This window comes from Astyanax mexicanus, chromosome 13, assembly GCF_023375975.1.
Source record: "Astyanax mexicanus isolate ESR-SI-001 chromosome 13, AstMex3_surface, whole genome shotgun sequence".
In the NCBI taxonomy this organism is placed as follows: domain Eukaryota; kingdom Metazoa; phylum Chordata; class Actinopteri; order Characiformes; family Acestrorhamphidae; genus Astyanax; species Astyanax mexicanus.
The window spans coordinates 42,666,154-42,684,707 of NC_064420.1; the positions used below are offsets into that span (position 1 = coordinate 42,666,154).

Genomic DNA, 18,554 nt, shown 5'->3' on the forward strand with positions numbered 1-18,554 from the left:
CTAATTTTTTTCTGAACTTACTCACTGTGACCCATTCTTAGTCTCACTTTGCAGTTATAAATTAAAAAAAAAAAAAAAAAAAAAAAAAAAAAAAAAAACTACACAACACATTGAGGGTTAGTACCCAGACAAGATTCAACATACAGTGTAGTCCAGGACTAGGATTATTCCATATCTGAGAAACTGCCCAACTGATTAACAAGCTTTAGATAATTTTGGTCCTGCACAAATCTGAACAATCCAAGAAGCTCATGCAAAGAAGGCATCATAGTCAAACAAGCAGTTACCAGGTCTAAACTGTATTGGTTCTGCTCTAAGGTTTTGTAAAAGATCAACAAGCACAAGGAATTCTTAACATATCCAATGTCCTGGCACAGCTAACAATGAAATTTCCACCACATGCCAGTTAAACCGTCAACTGACTTTGAGGTGAAAAATTCATGAATGACCATTGAGCTCAGGTCACTTTTCTTCCTGGCTCATCTTACAAAGCCTACCCTCAGATTTTCTGTGGAGGTGGGATGAAAAAGGCTACTTAAACTCAAATGAATCACATACAAATGATGTAATAAACAAAAAATGTTTATTATTTAAGTTACAGAACTTTTCCAAATCACATGGGTTTAGGAGGAGCTCTTGGGGCAGCACCCTGTAGAGAAAAAAACATACAAAAATCATTAAAATAAAACATCCATTTCACACATGCTGCACACAGTATGTGTTTGTTTGCCTTAATCAAAAATATATAATTCAAGATATTCAACCAGTTATCAAAAATAGTATAGAGCAGGAACAGTTATTAAAAAAAAAAAAAAAAAAAGGTCAAACTTACACTGGGCCTAAATCGAGGAGGTGGGGTGCGGTCCTTCCTTGCCTCTCGTGACCTGTTCCTCACCACCTTGCTGTGAATGGCACAGCTCACGCAGTAATGAAGCTTAACGTACAGCTTTGGCAGAACGTAAGCTGTTAAGAAAAGGTGAGATCAGTTAAAATATTGTACTACAGCAGCTACATTTGCCAGTGGTCCATGCAGAGCACTGATTTTAATAAATACAAGTTTACAGTCACACTAAACTAGGAAAATTCAGATTTTTAAAAAAATTAAATTGAAGATAGCAGTTTAAACCATCACTATTTAGGAATTTCTGGCTACAGTCCTCACCATCAAACACGCTGGCCTCAGAGATGTCCCTCACAGCTGCAGCCTCCACAATATTCCTGATAACGAACTTCTTGATGGCCTTGTCCTTGGGCACACAGCGGGCACAGTTGGTGCAGCGGATGGGCTGGACATGTCCACGTCCCTTCTTGGCGCGTCCACCGTTCCTCCTTTTCTTAGTCTAAGGAAGAATTGTGCAATAAAATTAGTCAAGGCTTTTTTGCCCCTTTAGGAGATATACAAAAAGCAAAACATGCAGTAGACATTGTGGTTATAAGTAAAATTGTTTAAAAACTTTAAAACTTTTATCCCGCTAGTTTAAAATACAATAAAAACTATATTTTTCTTGGCCAATTAACATTTAGCACAAGTTCTTTGCTTGGTTGTTTTGCTTTACATATTTGCACTGAAAATAATTTTAAACAGAATTTAAAGCAATATTTTACCTCTGATACAAAACCCAAAGTTTGTGTCTGAAGTAAAATATTGCTTTAAAATCTGTTTAAAATTATTTTCAGTGCAAATATGTAAAGCAAAATAACCAACAAACAACCTTAGTGCTAAACGTTAATTGGTCATTCATATGTAAAGACTGATGCTTGATGCAAAACAAAAAGCAACTGTACAATAAAATAACTTAAGAACCCAATGTTAGTATCAATTGTTAATGTACTCACATGGTGCAAAGGTTTAACAGGTTAATACAAGTTAAAGTAAATTTGGCTTAGACGGAAAATCTGCCTTCGCGAATAAGACTAGGCAAATAAAAAAAATCTTCCAAAATGACCAATTTCAATTCCAATTTTGTTTACACATTTTTTTATTTAACAGACATAACTATTTAGTGATGCACAAAATACCATTTCCTTTATATGTAATAGAAATTTTCATTTATCATTTTACAAATAATAAGCATCCCCCTTCAAACGTAGATGTATTTTATATTACATAGCACAAACAAAGTAATACAATATTTATTGTATCAGTATCATAAAGTATAAACTAAAGAAATCATTGCCACAACAGTTCTTTACAGGTTTCTGACAGAAGCAAATGTATGGGCGATTCCCTCTGGCAGCTTCTATATGTACGTAATGTACAATCTAAATTATCCTATTTTGAAAACTGCATTAAAATAGTGATACGATCAATCAAATTTATTTGATTAACCTCCTAACATTAGTTTCATGTAAGAAGGTTTATGTACATATACCAAATCTGACGGCTTTTGAAAGCATTATCAAATAGTTTAAAGCTGAAAGCTACCTTTATATATAAGTTACAACGCGTAAAAATTTTCTCCAGTGTTCCTTAGTGTTAACACCCTTTAACATGTTTAATCCAGTTCAGAACAAAGCGTTGGTTCGTACAGGCAGTAAAATCGGAATAAAATCACGTTTTACACTGAACAGAATCAGGAGGGACTATTTTATCTGTTAAACGAAGGTCCGCGGGAGCAGCACATGCAGGCGGCCCGGCGGAAGGAGCGCGCCGAAGCACCGCTCTCTACGAGCAGCAGCGAGGCGTCGACTACTAACTCTAATTTTATACCATTTTGACGCCCAACTCGGTCTAACTCCACAGATTCTGGCACACTAACACAACAGAGACTCATTTATAACAGCAGGACCCGGTTATAAGCGCTAAAACGATGCGAAAATGAAGCTGAAAAGATTTAGTCTGCGCGGAGAACAAACACGCACTCACCATCTTCACGCGAGTGGCAAGCAAGAGGATCGGAAACGGGCTGACGTAGTTTATATAATCAGAGAATACTGCTTCCGGTAGAGAAAATAATAGTCCCAGGCCTTGCCATAAAATAAAAAATATATATAGGTATGTTTTCTTTGCTTTTTGTTTTTATAAAAATACATCATTCTACTTTCTAAAATGAATAGAAAATTCTGGCCAAGTTGATATTTACTATTATTCATTAGATTCATAAAAATATTATTAATGAATTCATCTATTCAGTGTTGAATTCCTTATGAACGACAAGTAAATGAGTTGAGGCAAACCAACTTGTGGTTATTACACCATTCTGTATACTATATATATATATATATATATATATATATATATATATATATATATATATATATATATATATATATATTATTTATTTATTTATTTATTTGTTTGTTTGTTTGTTTGTTTGTTTGTTTGTCACAAAATTTCTGTTTTTTTCCATTTGTTGTCCAGTGCAACACAATGCAGTTTTTATACAACCTTTTTAGAGGGAATAATGATAAAGCAGAGGTGGTTATTATTTTTCTTTCAAAAAAGTAAAAATAAAAACTCCATGCCATGGAGGGCTAATTAAATCATATTGACATGTTCCTGTACAAGATATGCAATTTAAGAAATATAATTTAAGTAATATCATTTAAAAAATAGTAAATACATTCTTGGTCACAGAGGGAATGGTATGTAATATAATATAATTAAAAATTAATAATTAATTAATAAATAAATAATAAATCATATCAAAATGTATACCATAAAACAAAATTGACTTTAACACTTGTTATATTAAAATTAGAGTGTGTTATAGGTTGTATAAAAAAATAAATAAATAAACAATTTAACCAAATTATTTGGTTAATATTTATTTTTTTTACAAAGTGAATATATAGCTGTAATATTCTTTACACCTTTCCAATTTTTATTTTGTTTATTTGTTAATTGGAATTTCTAATTTGCACAATACTGACATTGTGATGGAAATGTTTTATTGCGTTCCATTTTTTAAGTTCTGAAGCTCTATTAACACAAATGTAAATATAAAAAAAAACTGTATTCCACTACAGTGAATTAATCTTAATGATTTAGGGATCATCTCCAATTGGTAAGTGATGAGAGTTTTACAATAACATAAAGGCTATAGGCTATAAATATTGCATAGTAGCTTATTCTTATTATTGATCTGTGTTGACTTTTTTAGTCAGCAAAATAGCTTCATAAAGCTAGCTAGAAATTCTATATAAAAAAAACTATAGGTTGTGTCTGTCTTTTATATCAGTATTTACTACGTTTCTGTTTGGTTTTACTGCTTGAATGTATGAAAACTATCCTCTTAAACCGCTGCTTATTGTTAAATAGCCAGAACAACTGTTACATGTTTTTATTTTCCCTGTATTTCTTTTAGGGAGGAGGACATGTTCCCGAAACAAACGTTACTGACAGAGGACGACCACTAGATGTCAGCAGGTGCCTGGCTTTTATCTACCTGAGGTAGGCACTTCATCAGCATGCAGGTAAAGAGTCATGCTGGGTTATTATGGAGGATTCAGACGACTCCTTTAGACCTCAGGTCATATAAACACACTCTCTGTTTCAGCAGCTAGTTTGAGTCTGTGCTGAGTGCTAAATAGGAGGTTGGGAAATTATGCCTTATTAGCTGACAGAGCTGTGAAATGAGCACAGTGTTAGCTCTGGAAGCCATTACTGAGCTATTTTAGTTTTTTTTTTTAATTTGCTGGACCAAAATGTTCTGACTTTCTAAGGCTGCGTTCACATTACCAGGCTTTGCACTATTATATACAGAACTGATTGTTTAATGGCTGTGTGAACATGCCAAAACCTTTTTTTTTTTTTTTTTAATCAGATTTAAGTCATTTTCATATGTGGTCCTAAATTGGATACATATCCGAGCCATTTACATGCAACATGAATGTGAACAGTCAAATCTGAATGAATGCATCTTTTTGCTTTTACGCATGAACGGCGTGCTTCTCTCTTGTACCCACACATCTCTTGGTGCAGCTGTGCAGCTATAGCTGCAAAAACAGCAAAAGCAAGCGGCCTGGCCTTTTTTCACCTCCTCAACCTGAGCATATACTTAAGACCAGCTGTTTATTCTCCACTCCAGCAAAAGATGCTCCACGTATAAGCTGCTAACAAATGCATCCATTGCCCTTTATAAAGCTACGAGTCGTCTCTCAAATATGAGTTTTTTTGTTGTGGTTGAAGAAGGCGATGTTTATACATGTATCAGTTTACACATGTGAGGCGTTTCAGGGACAGATTTGTTCACATTACACACAGATACAGATCACTTACATTTAATAATGTGAGCCGTCTAGATAGCCAAATCTGATTTGAGCAAAATAATCTATTTGAGAAATGTGGCTTGTAATATGAAGGTAGCCTAATATAACCAGATGGAAATTAGGTCTGACCTGCATTATTTCATACCCACTGCTGCTCTGATTAAAGTCACTTTTTATACGAGCACTTTTGCTATTTTAATTATAATAAACATGTCTATAACTGATTTTCACAATTTTATACAATGCTAGTTTACTAGAAATGTTGGTACCACTTTAAAATAAGACTACCTTTATAAAGGGTTTATAAATGGTTTACAATTAGTTTATTAATGGTTATTAATTAGGTTGTAAATGCCTTAAAAATCATTAATAATCAGTTATAACACATACGTAGAAAGGGCAACAATATAGACGACTGTGGGTTCACTATTTGGCAAACAACAGGTCATTGTTTCTACATATGTGTTATAACTGATTATTAATGATTTTTAAGGCATTTACAACCTTATTAGTAACCCTTAATAAACTAATTGTAAACCATGTATGAACCCTTTATAAAGTTAGTCTTATTTTAGTCTTATTTATTTTTCTATGTAGACATTTCTATCCAATCCAAATCTACTTTTTTGTCATTTTTATTAACTTATTTGGAAAAAGGCATATTCCATGTATTCCTTTCTGTCCTCAACTCCAGTGGTTATCAAACTTTTTTTAATTTAAGGCCCCATTTACAGCCTTCCAATCCTCACTCTCTCCACCATAATTCAAACACACTGTTCTAGAATGTTCCTTTATTTAAACTGTTTCCCCATTACAGTGTTCTAGAATGTTGTACCTTATCCACACTGCCCCTACAACCTATCCTAAAATGTTTCTTTCTTTCACACTGTTCTAGAATATTTTCCCAATTCACACTTTTCTGGAATGTTCTCTACATACACACTGTTCTAGATTGTTCTCCCTCATCACTCTGCTCTAAAATTCCTTTCTGTCCTCTACTGCAGTAGTTCTTAAACTTTTTAAGTTAAAGGCCTTTTTATTATTAGCAACTTTTAAGTAATTGTCAAATTGGATAAAAATAATAAGACATGCCTGAAAATTATAGTAGTATCTAGTATATGTCTCTAGTATATGTCTGTGGCCCTCTGTTGCCCCACTGCGCCCCCCAGTTTGAGACCCGCTGTTCTTTACATAAAAGTATTATACAGTGTTATATGGAGCCATTTTCATTCAAATTAACACATCTTTGTCTTCTCAGTCTAATCACATCCTCACAGCTCGGCATACACATGGGACATATGTGTGACCTCACAACCTGATACTGTATAAAAATCAGCCTGTGAGTAAGTGTGTGTGTAAGTGTGTTGCTGGAGGAGAGTGAGGTTATGCAGGCTGCTCTCAGCGTGCAGGAAGAGGGAATGTAGGGCTCCTGTGGTTGGCTGTCCTCTGTGTCACTGCAGTCAGTGAGCAGTTGCCAAAAGAAACGTGTGCTTTACTGAGATTGGCTACCAGATGCTGAGGGGATAATGGGTGGGACAGCAGCTCCCCCTCAGGGCTGCAGTACTGGACTCACTCCTCTGCCATTCAGGGAAGTCGCTTAAGGCCAGAGAACCCTGGCCCCACCAACACCATCAGACTCACCAGACCCACAGTCTAGCTGTTGTTCTCTACCTGCTTGGGAGATGTATAGTAATGAAGTAGAACTTTATACTTTTACTCTGATTCATTGTTCACACGCTGCATCGTTACTCGTTACAGTTTTAAAAATGTTAGAAATCATTCCAAAACCACACTATCACTAAACCCAGAGCGGTAGATGATCTGTACAGTTTCACCGGGTTTGATGAAGCTGCTCATCACTGAGCGAATCAAGAGATTAAGCTGCTCCTATTCTGCTTTTCACTCTGAGAACTTTACACTGCTTTCTGTAATAACTACACTAATTACACAGTACTGTACTTTTACTTCCAGTACTTCAGTTCTACATTTTACAATAAACTACCTGCAATACTTAAGTACAAAATATATAAAAAAAAATTAGTACTTCAGCGTAAGTGTGGTGCTTAAAGAACACTTCTTGAACGTCCCCCTGTTTTCTATGGTTCTAGAATGTCCTCTAGAATGACACCTTTTTCAGATTGTTCCAAAATGTCTAAAACATTTCAACCTCAGCCACACTGCTCCTTCATACTGTTCTAGTATCTTCCTTTTCATCACATTGACTTTGTCCATGTTTTGTCCATTTCTACTGTTCCAGAGTTTTTTTCCCTGTTATCACTGTTCTAGAATGTTCTCTAATTCACACTGTTCTAGAATCCTTACATCATTCACACAGAAATCAATATACACACTTTTCTAGAATCCTCTCACTATTCACACTATTCTCGAATCCTCTTATTATTCACACTGTTCTAAAATCCTCTCCCCATTCATGAAGTCTTCTATTTTCATAGTGTTCTACAATCTTCTTACCATTCACAATGATCTAGAATCCTTTCATCATTCACACTGTTCTAGAGTCTCCTCACCATTCACACAGTTCTCTAATTTCACAGCGTTCTTGAATCTTCTTACCATTCACAATGATCTAGAATCCTCTCACTATTCACACTATTCTCAAATCTTCTCATCATTCACACTATTCTCAAATCTTCTCATCATTCACACTGTTCTAGAGTCTCCTCACCATTCACACAGTTCTCTATATTCACACTGTTCTAGAATCCTCTCACTATTTACACTGTTCTCGAATCTTCTCATTATTCACACTGTTCTAAAATCCTCTCCCCATTCACAAAGTCCTCTATTTTCACAGTGTTCTAGAATCTTCTTACCATTCACAATGATCTAGAATCCTTTCATCATTCACACTGTTCTAGAGTCTCCTCACCATTCACACAGTTCTCTAATTTCACAGCGTTCTTGAATCTTCTTACCATTCACAACGATCTAGAACCCTCTCACTATTCACACTGTTCTCGAATCTTCTCATCATTCACACTGTTCTAAAATCTTCTCATCATTCACACTGTTCTAGAGTCTCCTCACCATTCACACAGTTCTCTATATTCACACTGTTCTAGAATCCTCTCACTATTTACACTGTTCTCGAATCTTCTCATTATTCACACTGTTCTAAAATCCTCTCCCCATTCACAAAGTCCTCTATTTTCACAGTGTTCTAGAATCTTCTTACCATTCACAATGATCTAGAATCCTTTCATCATTCACATTGTTCTAGAGTCTCCTCACCATTCACACAGTCCTCTAATTTCACAGCGTTCTAGAATCTTCTTACCATTCACAATGATCTAGAATCCTCTCACTATTCACACTATTCTCAAATCTTCTCATCATTCACACTGTTCTAGAGTCTCCTCACCATTCACACAGTTCTCTATATTCACACTGTTCTAGAATCCTCTCACTATTTACACTGTTCTCGAATCTTCTCATTATAAACACTGTTCTAAAATCCTCTCCCCATTCACAAAGTCCTCTATTTTCACAGTGTTCTAGAATCTTCTTACCATTCACAATGATCTAGAATCCTTTCATCATTCACATTGTTCTAGAGTCTTCTCACCATTCACACAGTCCTCTAATTTCACAGCATTCTGGAATCTTCTTACCATTCACAACGATCTAGAACCCTCTCACTATTCACACTGTTCTTGAATCTTCTCATCATTCACACTGTTCTAAAATCCTCTCCACATTCACAAAGTCTTTTTTTTCACAGTGTTCTAGAATCTTCTTACCATTCACACTGTTCTAGAATCTTTTCACCATTCACATTGTTCTAGAATATTCCTTTATTCACAATATGTTCCTCTCCACGACTCTGCTCTAGAATGTTCAACCTCATTCACACTGCCCATTTTCACTGTTCTAGAATGTTCCTTTATTCACAGTGTGTTTTCCCCTTGCCACACTGCACTAGAATGCAGTATCTTATCCACACTGTCCTTACAAACTATTGTAGAATGTTTCTTTTGTTCAATCTGTTTAAGAATGCCCTATTTTTCACACTGTTCTAAAATATTCTCTAGAATGGTCTCCACTCTTTAGCCTGGCCTACTTGGTGTATCATTCTGAAACACACTGATGTCCATGTAAGATGAACTGAGTGTGGGTTAAGGTAAGGGTTAATGTGACATACACATGAGAGAAAGAGAGAGAGATGGTGACACAGGAATGTGTCAGTGTTCCTGTAAGCCACTGCGCTCCTAAACTGCAGCAAATAAACATTCCTGCGTTCGTGTGTCAGAGTTGAGTACTTGCCGACTGTTGCTGTAAAACACAGCCAATAATTAAAACCAAAAACCCAGAGCTCTTTCCCTTTGTCTTAAACCTTTTTCCGTGGATTGCATTTTAGACAGTGTATCATTCATATGTGTTCCTGCTCTCTGTCTCACCAGTCTGCAGACTGCTGGTGATACAGTGACTCAGGATTGCATTTGAGGTCTTCGTAGCAGTACAATTCATCAAGTGTCTGAACATGCAAAATGCAGTATAGACAAAAACAACTGCTGCCTTAGACTGCGCTAGTGTGTGCTCACCATTTCAACTTCTCTATTAGCTTTTCACCATTGCACTTCACAGTACAATGTTCCCTTCCCATTTCTTTCACTTCTAGAAGTGGCACTATGTATCTCACCCTGTTCTAGAAGACCTTATTATCAATGCCCTGTTTATCAATCAACCTTGAATGTTTCACTTTTAGAAAGTCTCACTTTTAATTTAATTGTTCATTTAATTGAGTAAAGTTCAATGTTGTCTCCATTCGTACTGTTTTAGAGTGGTCTCTCAGTGTACTCCACTGTAGCATGGTCTCCTGAATTCACTCTGTTCTAGAATGTCCCCTAATCTGCTCTGCTCTAGAACTCCCTCTCTTTCATATTCCTTAAAAATGTTCTCCATTAAAAACAGTGTTCTAGAATATTTTCTTGTTGCATAGTTCTGAAATGGCAGTTCTGTGACATCTCTCTAGAATTTCCTCCTTCATTGATGCTCTAAAATGTTTTTCACTATTAACCCTGATTCAGAATGTTTCCTCATCTCAGCACTGGTCTAGAATGTATTCTCATTCACACTATTAAAAAACTGTCTTTTTTCCACATTGTTCTAGAATGTTTCATGAGACTGTTACACACCCACACCCAAATATAGAATGCCACACTGTTCTACAGTGCTCTCAAACGCTGTTCTAGAATGCCATCTCACTCATGCTGGTCTAGAATGTTTCCTTATTTGCACTTTATTCAATGTTTTTCCCTCTTTTGCATTGCTCTTTCATCACTGACACTATGCTAGAAGCATTACATACTGTTGTAGTCTAGTTTAGTTTTATGTTGACAATGTTCTAGAATGTTTCCAACATTTCCAACTGCAGAATGTTCAATCATCTGCACTGGTCTAGAATGAATTCTCATTCAAACTATTCCCTTTTTTTTTACATTGTTCTAGAATGTTTCATCAGACTGTTCTAGAATGCCCTTTTTCTCACACTGCTCTAGAATGCCATCTTACACACACACACACACACAGAATGGACTTTTATTCTTACTTACACTGTCTCACAGTGCTCTCACAAACACTGTTCTAGAATGCCATTTCACTCATGCTGGTCTAGAATGTTTCCTTATTTGCACTTTATTCAATGTTTTTTCCCTCTTTTACATTGCTCTAGAAGGTCTTTCATCACTGACACTATGCTAGAAGCATTACATACTGTTGTAGTCTAGTTTTATGTTGGCAATGTTCTAGAATGTTTCCAACGTTTACACCTGCAAAATGTTCAATCATCTGCACTGGTCTAGAATGAATTCTCATTCAAATTATTCCCTTTCTTTTACATTGTTCTAGAATGTTTAATCAGGCTGTTCTAGAATGCCCTTTTTCGAAGACTGCTCTAGAATGCCCTCTTAAACACACACACACACACACACACAGAATGGACTTTTATTCTTACTTACACTGTCTCACAGTGCTCTCACAAACACTGTTCTAGAATGCCATCTCACTCATGCTGGTCTAGAATGTTTCCTTATTTGCACTTTATTCCATGTTTTTTTCTTCTTTTACATTGCTGTACAATGTTTTTTCACACTGACACTATTCTAGAATACTCGGACATTGTTATATTCTAGGGCCAGTTGTTCAAAAAATGTAATCCGGATCAAAATTATCAAGATCTGGTAATCCCATTTTTTGCTATCCAGGATCAGGTGATCTGTCTTTCTTTTAAGACGGCTTTTCAGAGCAACATTGGATTGGATCACCCTGATCCAGATACACAGTTTTCAGGATTTCCTTATCCGGATTATCAGATATATAAAGAACAGGTAGAAGAACCAACATGGGGTCACTTTAAGTGTTTAAACATCCACTTCTATTTATAATTTCTTTTCTGACCCTCATCTGAGCCACTACAAATAAAAAAATATATACATTAACAAATACATTGTGGATATATTAAAAGCATCTTAAATAAAAAATGTCCAATAGTTAACAAGATATTCAGGGTTCTTCATATGAGCAAGAGAGACCTGCATTTTTTAAGCCCTGCTTTTAGGAGGCGGATTTGAAGTTGCACCCTGAAGTTTGCTGCAGTTTGGTCAGCTTTATCTGTACTTCTTCCAGGAGAACCTGTGCTTCTGCTCTTTGAGTTTCTCGTTTAATAGTCATAGTCATCACCATTATTATTTCATAAAGGATGCTTCAAGCCTCTTTTCTGAGCTTCTGTGACTGCAGGATACTGGTTGCTCTATAATAAGGCAGAGATTTAGAATAATTAATTGTACAAATGTATTTTTTTTACTTTAAAACTTTAATTTTAAAGTTTTACTACATTTTCTTCCTGAAATCCACCTTGAAATCCTACCCCTTTTTTGGGATCAGGGTAATCCTGTTTTTTGGATCAAAGGTATCCAAATCCTACTGAAAAATTTTGAACAACAGAAACTGAGGGTTTGATCCATTTACAAACTAGGATTGGATTACATGATCTGATCCGATTTCAGAATGCTTCTTTCCCTTTTGAACAACCCGTTTTCCAGATTTGATCCAGTCCGATAACCAAAATCCGATTAGATTACATTTGAACAACTGGCCCCTTGTTCTAGTGTTCTAGCACTCTAGAATGTCCTCTCTTACTGATGTTGTTTTTGAATGTTCCCTTATTAGACTGCTCTAGAATGTAATTTGTTTCAAATTAATACTTTGTAATAATGTTTCTTCATTTGCACTGTTATACATTTTTCTTTCACGTTTATTAGAATGTTCTCCTTTATTGCTACTGATCTAGAATTTTCTCTTTTTCACACAATTCTAGAATGCTTTCTTTATCATTTCGCTCTAGTGTGTCCTGCCTATTGGACACTGTTCTAGAGTGTCCAATGTTTACACTGATTTAGAATGGCCTCTGTTTTACGCTGTTCTAGATGTTCCCTTATTCTAGAATTCTCTATTACTTTGCTCGGTAATGTTGTAAAATGCTCTGTCATGTACACTGTTCTAGAATGCTCTCACTGTTAGTGATTGCAGATTGTTCCAACACTAGATCTAGTCAAAACAGTTCTAAGAATGTAATATTCCACACAGTCGCACCGAACGGGTTCCCATGAAGATGGAGCCATCTGTAAAGCTGTGGAACGCAACAGCAGTGAGGAGCAGCAGAGCTGAGGTCGTCTGAAGACGGGATACAGTATAAATAACTGAGGAGTTTCAGTGGGGATCTTAATGTGTTGGGTTGTGCGGTTGCAGAAAATGATTTAGTCTGGGTGAAACGCGGGCCAAATGGAAACAGCCTGTCACACTAATAGAGAAATCAGGAGGTCGTGGTCCTTCAGCGTGCGGGGAGGGGACTGATATTGCGGTGTAAATTATACCACCACCCACAAGTTCACACACATACACATACACCCACACCCACACACACCTTCTTCACACACACTCACACAAGAAAACAGCTCTCCTCACACACAGTTTAGCCAGGGAACCGGCATGGCAGAGTACTGCTGAGGTGGGGAGTCGGGGGGAAGCCACAGACATCAGCCTGATTGCTCTGTGTGGTCCAGCGGTCGGTCCACATTCCTCATGCACAGCAAACACATCCACAGGAAAGCAGTGGTTTCAGAGTGTCTGGACCCCTGAGTGTTTGGACTCTTAGACTCATACACCTCGTCCAGTCGCGTCCGTCAGGGTGGTGTAGTAGAACAGACGGAGATGTTTTTCATCTCTGCAGTCGTGTGGTCGCAGAAGATGATTTATAGTCAGGGTGCTTTTTAGTTCGGCTGAAGTCTTCTCAGGCCCACCGTAATCAGGTGGTGATGATGGCTTTAGCTGGGATTATTCACAGTGATTGTTTTTTGAGATCATTCCCATGGTTAAGTACGGTACCTGTGTCCTGTTCTCATCACCAGTTTTCCACAGGATTCCTTGTATTCCCAACATATCAACATGACAGAGTCAGAAAAAAAACATGCTTAACCTTCAACAGAAATTCTTTATTTTTTTAGAAGCTTTTCTATTTTTTACTTGTTGTTTATTGAGGATCACGTAATATTCACCATTTTACAGTTATTTTACAATCAGGCCTTATAAATGTTTACATATAATTAAGCACAATGTTTACTATCAGTCAAATACACTTCAAGTAGATTTAAAAGGGGTATATATACACAATTACAGTTGGTCTCAAAGCATTATTAACATTGCTGGACACAGTGGTTTTGAGCCAGTTCACAGTTATACCCTTAATTGCTGCTGCAAATAAAACTTATAGGACATAGATTTGGTTCCTATTGTAAAAACCCTGAGGGACAACTCCCAACAACGATGCCAATTGCTCTTTGGGAACTTTAGGAGCATTTATATTGGTTTATTCACTGTTACATTTGGACATGGTGGTTGTTATGGTATTGCTAGATGGATGATATGATGTGTGATCAATATTATGACCAAGGTGTGTGCTGTGGTGTCGCTAAATGACTGCTGGAGAGCTTTTAGGTGGTTGCGATGGCATCCCAGGTGGTTGCAGTGGTGTTACTCTGTGGCTGCTTTGATAGAGGAACTATTGCTAGATTAAAATAATGTAAAAAGTTTGAGATTTTGATCTTGGCAAAGTTGAAACAATATGTTAATTTGAGAATGGTTTTGTAGCTGAAGTGGCTTCCATTTCAAGGCAGTTACTGTGTTGTTGCTGTGGTATTTCTTTGCATTTTCTATGGTGTTAATAGTTTGTTGGTTTTATTGGTGTTGCTAAGTGGTTGCTATGGTGTTGGTGTAATGTTGCAAAATGGTTAAGATTCTGTTTGCTGTGGTTGCTAAATGGTTGCCATGATGTTGCTAAGGGGTCACTATAGTATCCCAAGTGGTTTTGGAGGTGTTGCTAAATTACTTCTATGGTGTTGCTGTGATGTTGCTAGGTGGTTGATATGGTGTTGCTGGGATGTTGCCAGGTGGTTGATATGGTGTTGACATGTGTCACTATAATATTCCAGGTGGTTTCTGTGGTGTTGTTCTCTGACTGCTATGATGTTCCTGTAATGTTGCCAGGTGTTTGTTATGATGCTAGGTGTTTTGATGCTAGGTGAGTGCTGTGGTGTTGTTAAGTGGTCACTATGGCACCCCAGGTGGTTCTTGAGGTGTTGCTAAATTACTGGTATGGTGTTGCTGTTATATTGCTAGGTGGTTAATATGGTGTTGCTGTACTGTACCCAAAGATGACATGCGTGCAGATGCTATTTTCTTAGCACATTGAATAAGTTAATTGTAACAGATGAAGTGGTTTGTTACAAGCCCAGTTAATTCACTATAGTTTTATGTTGCTTGAACCAGGCAAGCTTATCAACCTAAATACATAAACAGTCCTGTATCAGGAATAGGGCTTCATGATATTGAGAAGAAATATACAGCTCTAAAAAAAGTTAGAGACCACTTAAACATGATAAGTTTCTTTTAAGTTACCAAGTTGAATATCTCTGGAATATAATCAAGATGAAGGTTGATTTTTGCACCAGGAGTGGCAAAAAACTATCCAAAAGCAGTGTGTAAGACTGGTGGCGAAAAAATGCCAAGAACAAATCATATTAGGGTGATATGGTGTGCCTCTGGTCGATATATCATGTAAAATTAAAGTGTGTGAATTTTCCTTTTGCATCAAGCAGCAAACTTTTGTTTTTTATTAATTTGATGTTGAAATGGTGCACATATTATATTCTGTGTTGAGCAGCACTAATCGGAATTGCATAAAAAGAGTCTGCTTTCAACACAGCAAAATTGATCTCAACAGACTATCACAGAGACTATCAGCACAATGCAACTAAAATATAACTTCCCTTAAATAATCTGAGGAAAACACACGCACAATCCCATCCCTTGATTTATGAATTTTCACCAGCCGAAATAAGAATAGGCATTTATCCTTTGACCCGTCACTTATTGTTGAGTGCCATTATTTGAGGGCATTGTCATGCCTGCCACGGGTGTTGCATGTTCCTCTGTTACATGGCTGGAGTTGGAGAGAATGATGGAGATGTTAGAAGGGCGAAGCCATTGTGATGAGAAGCGGCAGTTCCTCTGGAGCCACCATCTGCTGGGAGGGTCAGGCAGCCTTTAGGGTTCAACTCTGCCGGACCCGGCCTATTGCCCAGCTGCTGTGCCTGGGCACTCCCTGCAGCCCACGCGAAAGCACCGCACTCGCACACCTCCCAATTATCCCTCACTCACAGATACACACTGAACATAATCCAGAGCACACCATGCCACCGAAATGGCTCTCGCTGGAGGGGCGAAACCACAGAATGTCAGGCTTTGCGTCTCGCCTCGTCCAGGGTTTTCCTTTCTACCGCGGGTCTCAGGAGGATCAGCTAGCTTCGCTAAACCCAAGTACCCCCACACTTCTGCTCGCAGCCTCTGCGACCGCCGAGCAGTGTGTGCGCTACTCAATGTGGCGACCGAAAGTGTGTTCGCATTCCACACACCCTCTTTGGCCCGTGCTCCGCTGCGGCCCCTGCCCCTCGACTCCTCCGCAGGCCCAGCGCCTCACCAGGGAAAACAATCTTCCACAATTTTATAGGAATTTTAATAAGAAGCCCTGACCATGTTGTGATGAGGAGGAGGGTGAGGGTCAGTATATCATCTCCTCCGCAAAAAGACCCACCGTAATTGACCTGTTTACTCTACCGTTCCCCCTCGAGGCCTTTCCTGAGGAGCCGGGAGAGGTTCTTTAGGCTGCCTGCAATGAGCCGCAATGCCTCCAGAAGCTGCAGTAGAGGTAGTGAGGAAAAGAGGGAATATATGCACTTCTGCAGCAGGATTTGAAAAAAAAAAAACACTTTTCGACCCTCTCGCTCAGTCAACGTCTCACTGAACGCCAGCCTGGTGTGGTTTCATCTTGGACAAGTATCAAGAGGCTTAATTTGTGCAATTATTCAATTAGCTTCAAACCACTGCTGGCCCTTAATTTGTGGGTTAAGTTGCTTCTCAAGTTAAAGACTCTTTAGAGACCTTCTAAGGCACTTATTAAATTAGAGCTTTTATTGTTAGAAATGGAAAAAAAGATCCATTCCTCCAGTGGAGGCGACTGGCAGCAAGTTCTTCTAAGGTCTTGTTCTTTTCAGTCACTTTAAAACTCTTTAGCACTATCATTTTTCAGGTGCCCTTTTTGACCGTATCAAGTATGTTCTCCTGTTGTGTCTTGTCTTAATCTCTGGACCTGTCCACAAAGTGCTCCATTCTCTCACTCTTCATCCCTCTCCTCTTGTCTCGTGACTCTTTGGAAGGTGAGAGATGATGAATTTCTGCTTTTTTGAGGTCTTGTGCTCGCATTTGTTGTGTTGCCGTTCACCACATTCCCAGCCTCCCTCCCTGCTTGCCGCCTGGCAGGCCTGTGTGTCAAAGGTGGCTTCAGGAGAACAGACTGTGGGAACAGCCGGTTAGCCTCCCTCGCTCCCCTGCTCCCCAAGCAGAGGGGCAGCCATCAATCCCAGCCTGCGTGAACCCCTCCCTTCCTTTCCATCCTCTTACACATATACACACACACACACACACACACACACCCATACACACACACACAACCCCTCAACCCACACACTCGCTCCCCAATAATCCGCGGAAGCAATTTCATCTCGACTCGGGTGGCGGCCCATTGTCGCCAGCCCCTTCAATCTTTCCTAATTAACTCTCGCTTTGTCCCGTATCCGAGCTTCTGGACTCATCTCTCTGACATTCCGATCAGGGCCGCTCCCCGCACTCCCAGGCAACCCTCGGACCCTAATCCCACCAAGAACCCACCCCCCTAAAAACCTCCCTCCAAGAAACTCTTTCCATTTTTTCCCCCCCTTCCAAAACCTGCCGATCACCTACTTACGGAGTTAGGTAGGGGCATTAACTCCTCGGGTTTTTGTGAAAGGAGAGACCGAAGGAGGGGGTAAGGAGAAGAGGGCCAGAAAGCGACTCCAACCCAGACAATTAGAACAATGGGCGAGGCCAGTAGGGGGCTAACTCGCAGCGTCACGCCTGGACGGTGGGGTATTTTGTCGGTTTAATGAATTGTCCATCAGTCCCTGGCTGCATCGCAAGCCGTGCAGGGAGAGGACAGCAGGGACCCAGACACTAAGTCGGTATTTATTACACTGCCTTTGTCACTAATTGAGCTAATTATCACTGACTCCTCAGCACTCCCACAATGACAGTACCCCCTCCACCACCGCCCTCAATCCTCCAGTGCCTGGGAATGCTGCCGCCTTATTTTACTCTCTTATACCTTTCCACCCCCTGTCCCAGTCATCTCTTTCCCTCACACTCACCGTTAATGCTCCACGTTTGTGCACTTCCAGCCTTCCAAAGCATATCTGTGTACCCATCAACCTCTTTGGTGAACCCACTCAGGCCCAGATGCCGCTTTGGCCCTCGCCGCTTTGATTCTTGCGAGCTCGCAGTTCATTTCTCCCCTTTCAATTAGGGCTGTTAGGATGTACTTAATGATAAGTCTGGGGTTAAATGAATAATAAATTTCGGTTTTGGCCAGCTTGTGAAAATATATAAATTTAATTGTAGAGACAGATGATATATCTATTTTTAGTGTCATGTCTCCGTGGCTTTTCGCTTCTCCGTTGCCCTCTTTCCCGCCCTCTTTCCTCTTATCCAAGAGGAATATGAACCAATCCATGAATCCCCTTTTGGTCTTTTTTAAACTATTTTTCTGTCTGAATTTTCTTGTATTTTTCCATTATTCAGGTTCACATTTTCTTGTGAATATTTGTTGAAAGCCTGTGTACTTGTCTGGTCTGTTTTAGTACGTTACACCTTTGCCAAGATAAAGTCTTTGCATGACT

The 18,554-nt window shown here is 38.6% G+C and overlaps 1 protein-coding gene across 1 annotated transcript; it reads right to left on the reverse strand.

Moving 5' to 3' along the window:
• Positions 1 to 566: 566 nt before the first annotated feature.
• rps26 (ribosomal protein S26) lies at positions 567 to 2,946 on the reverse strand. Its single transcript, XM_007246746.4, has 4 exons — positions 2,867 to 2,946; positions 1,163 to 1,340; positions 833 to 963; positions 567 to 649 (listed from the first exon to the last, which is right to left on the reverse strand). The coding sequence occupies exons 1-4, from the start codon at positions 2,867 to 2,869 to the stop codon at positions 614 to 616; spliced, it is 348 nt and encodes a 115-aa protein (XP_007246808.1). The 5' UTR covers positions 2,870 to 2,946; the 3' UTR covers positions 567 to 613.
• Positions 2,947 to 18,554: the final 15,608 nt, after the last annotated feature.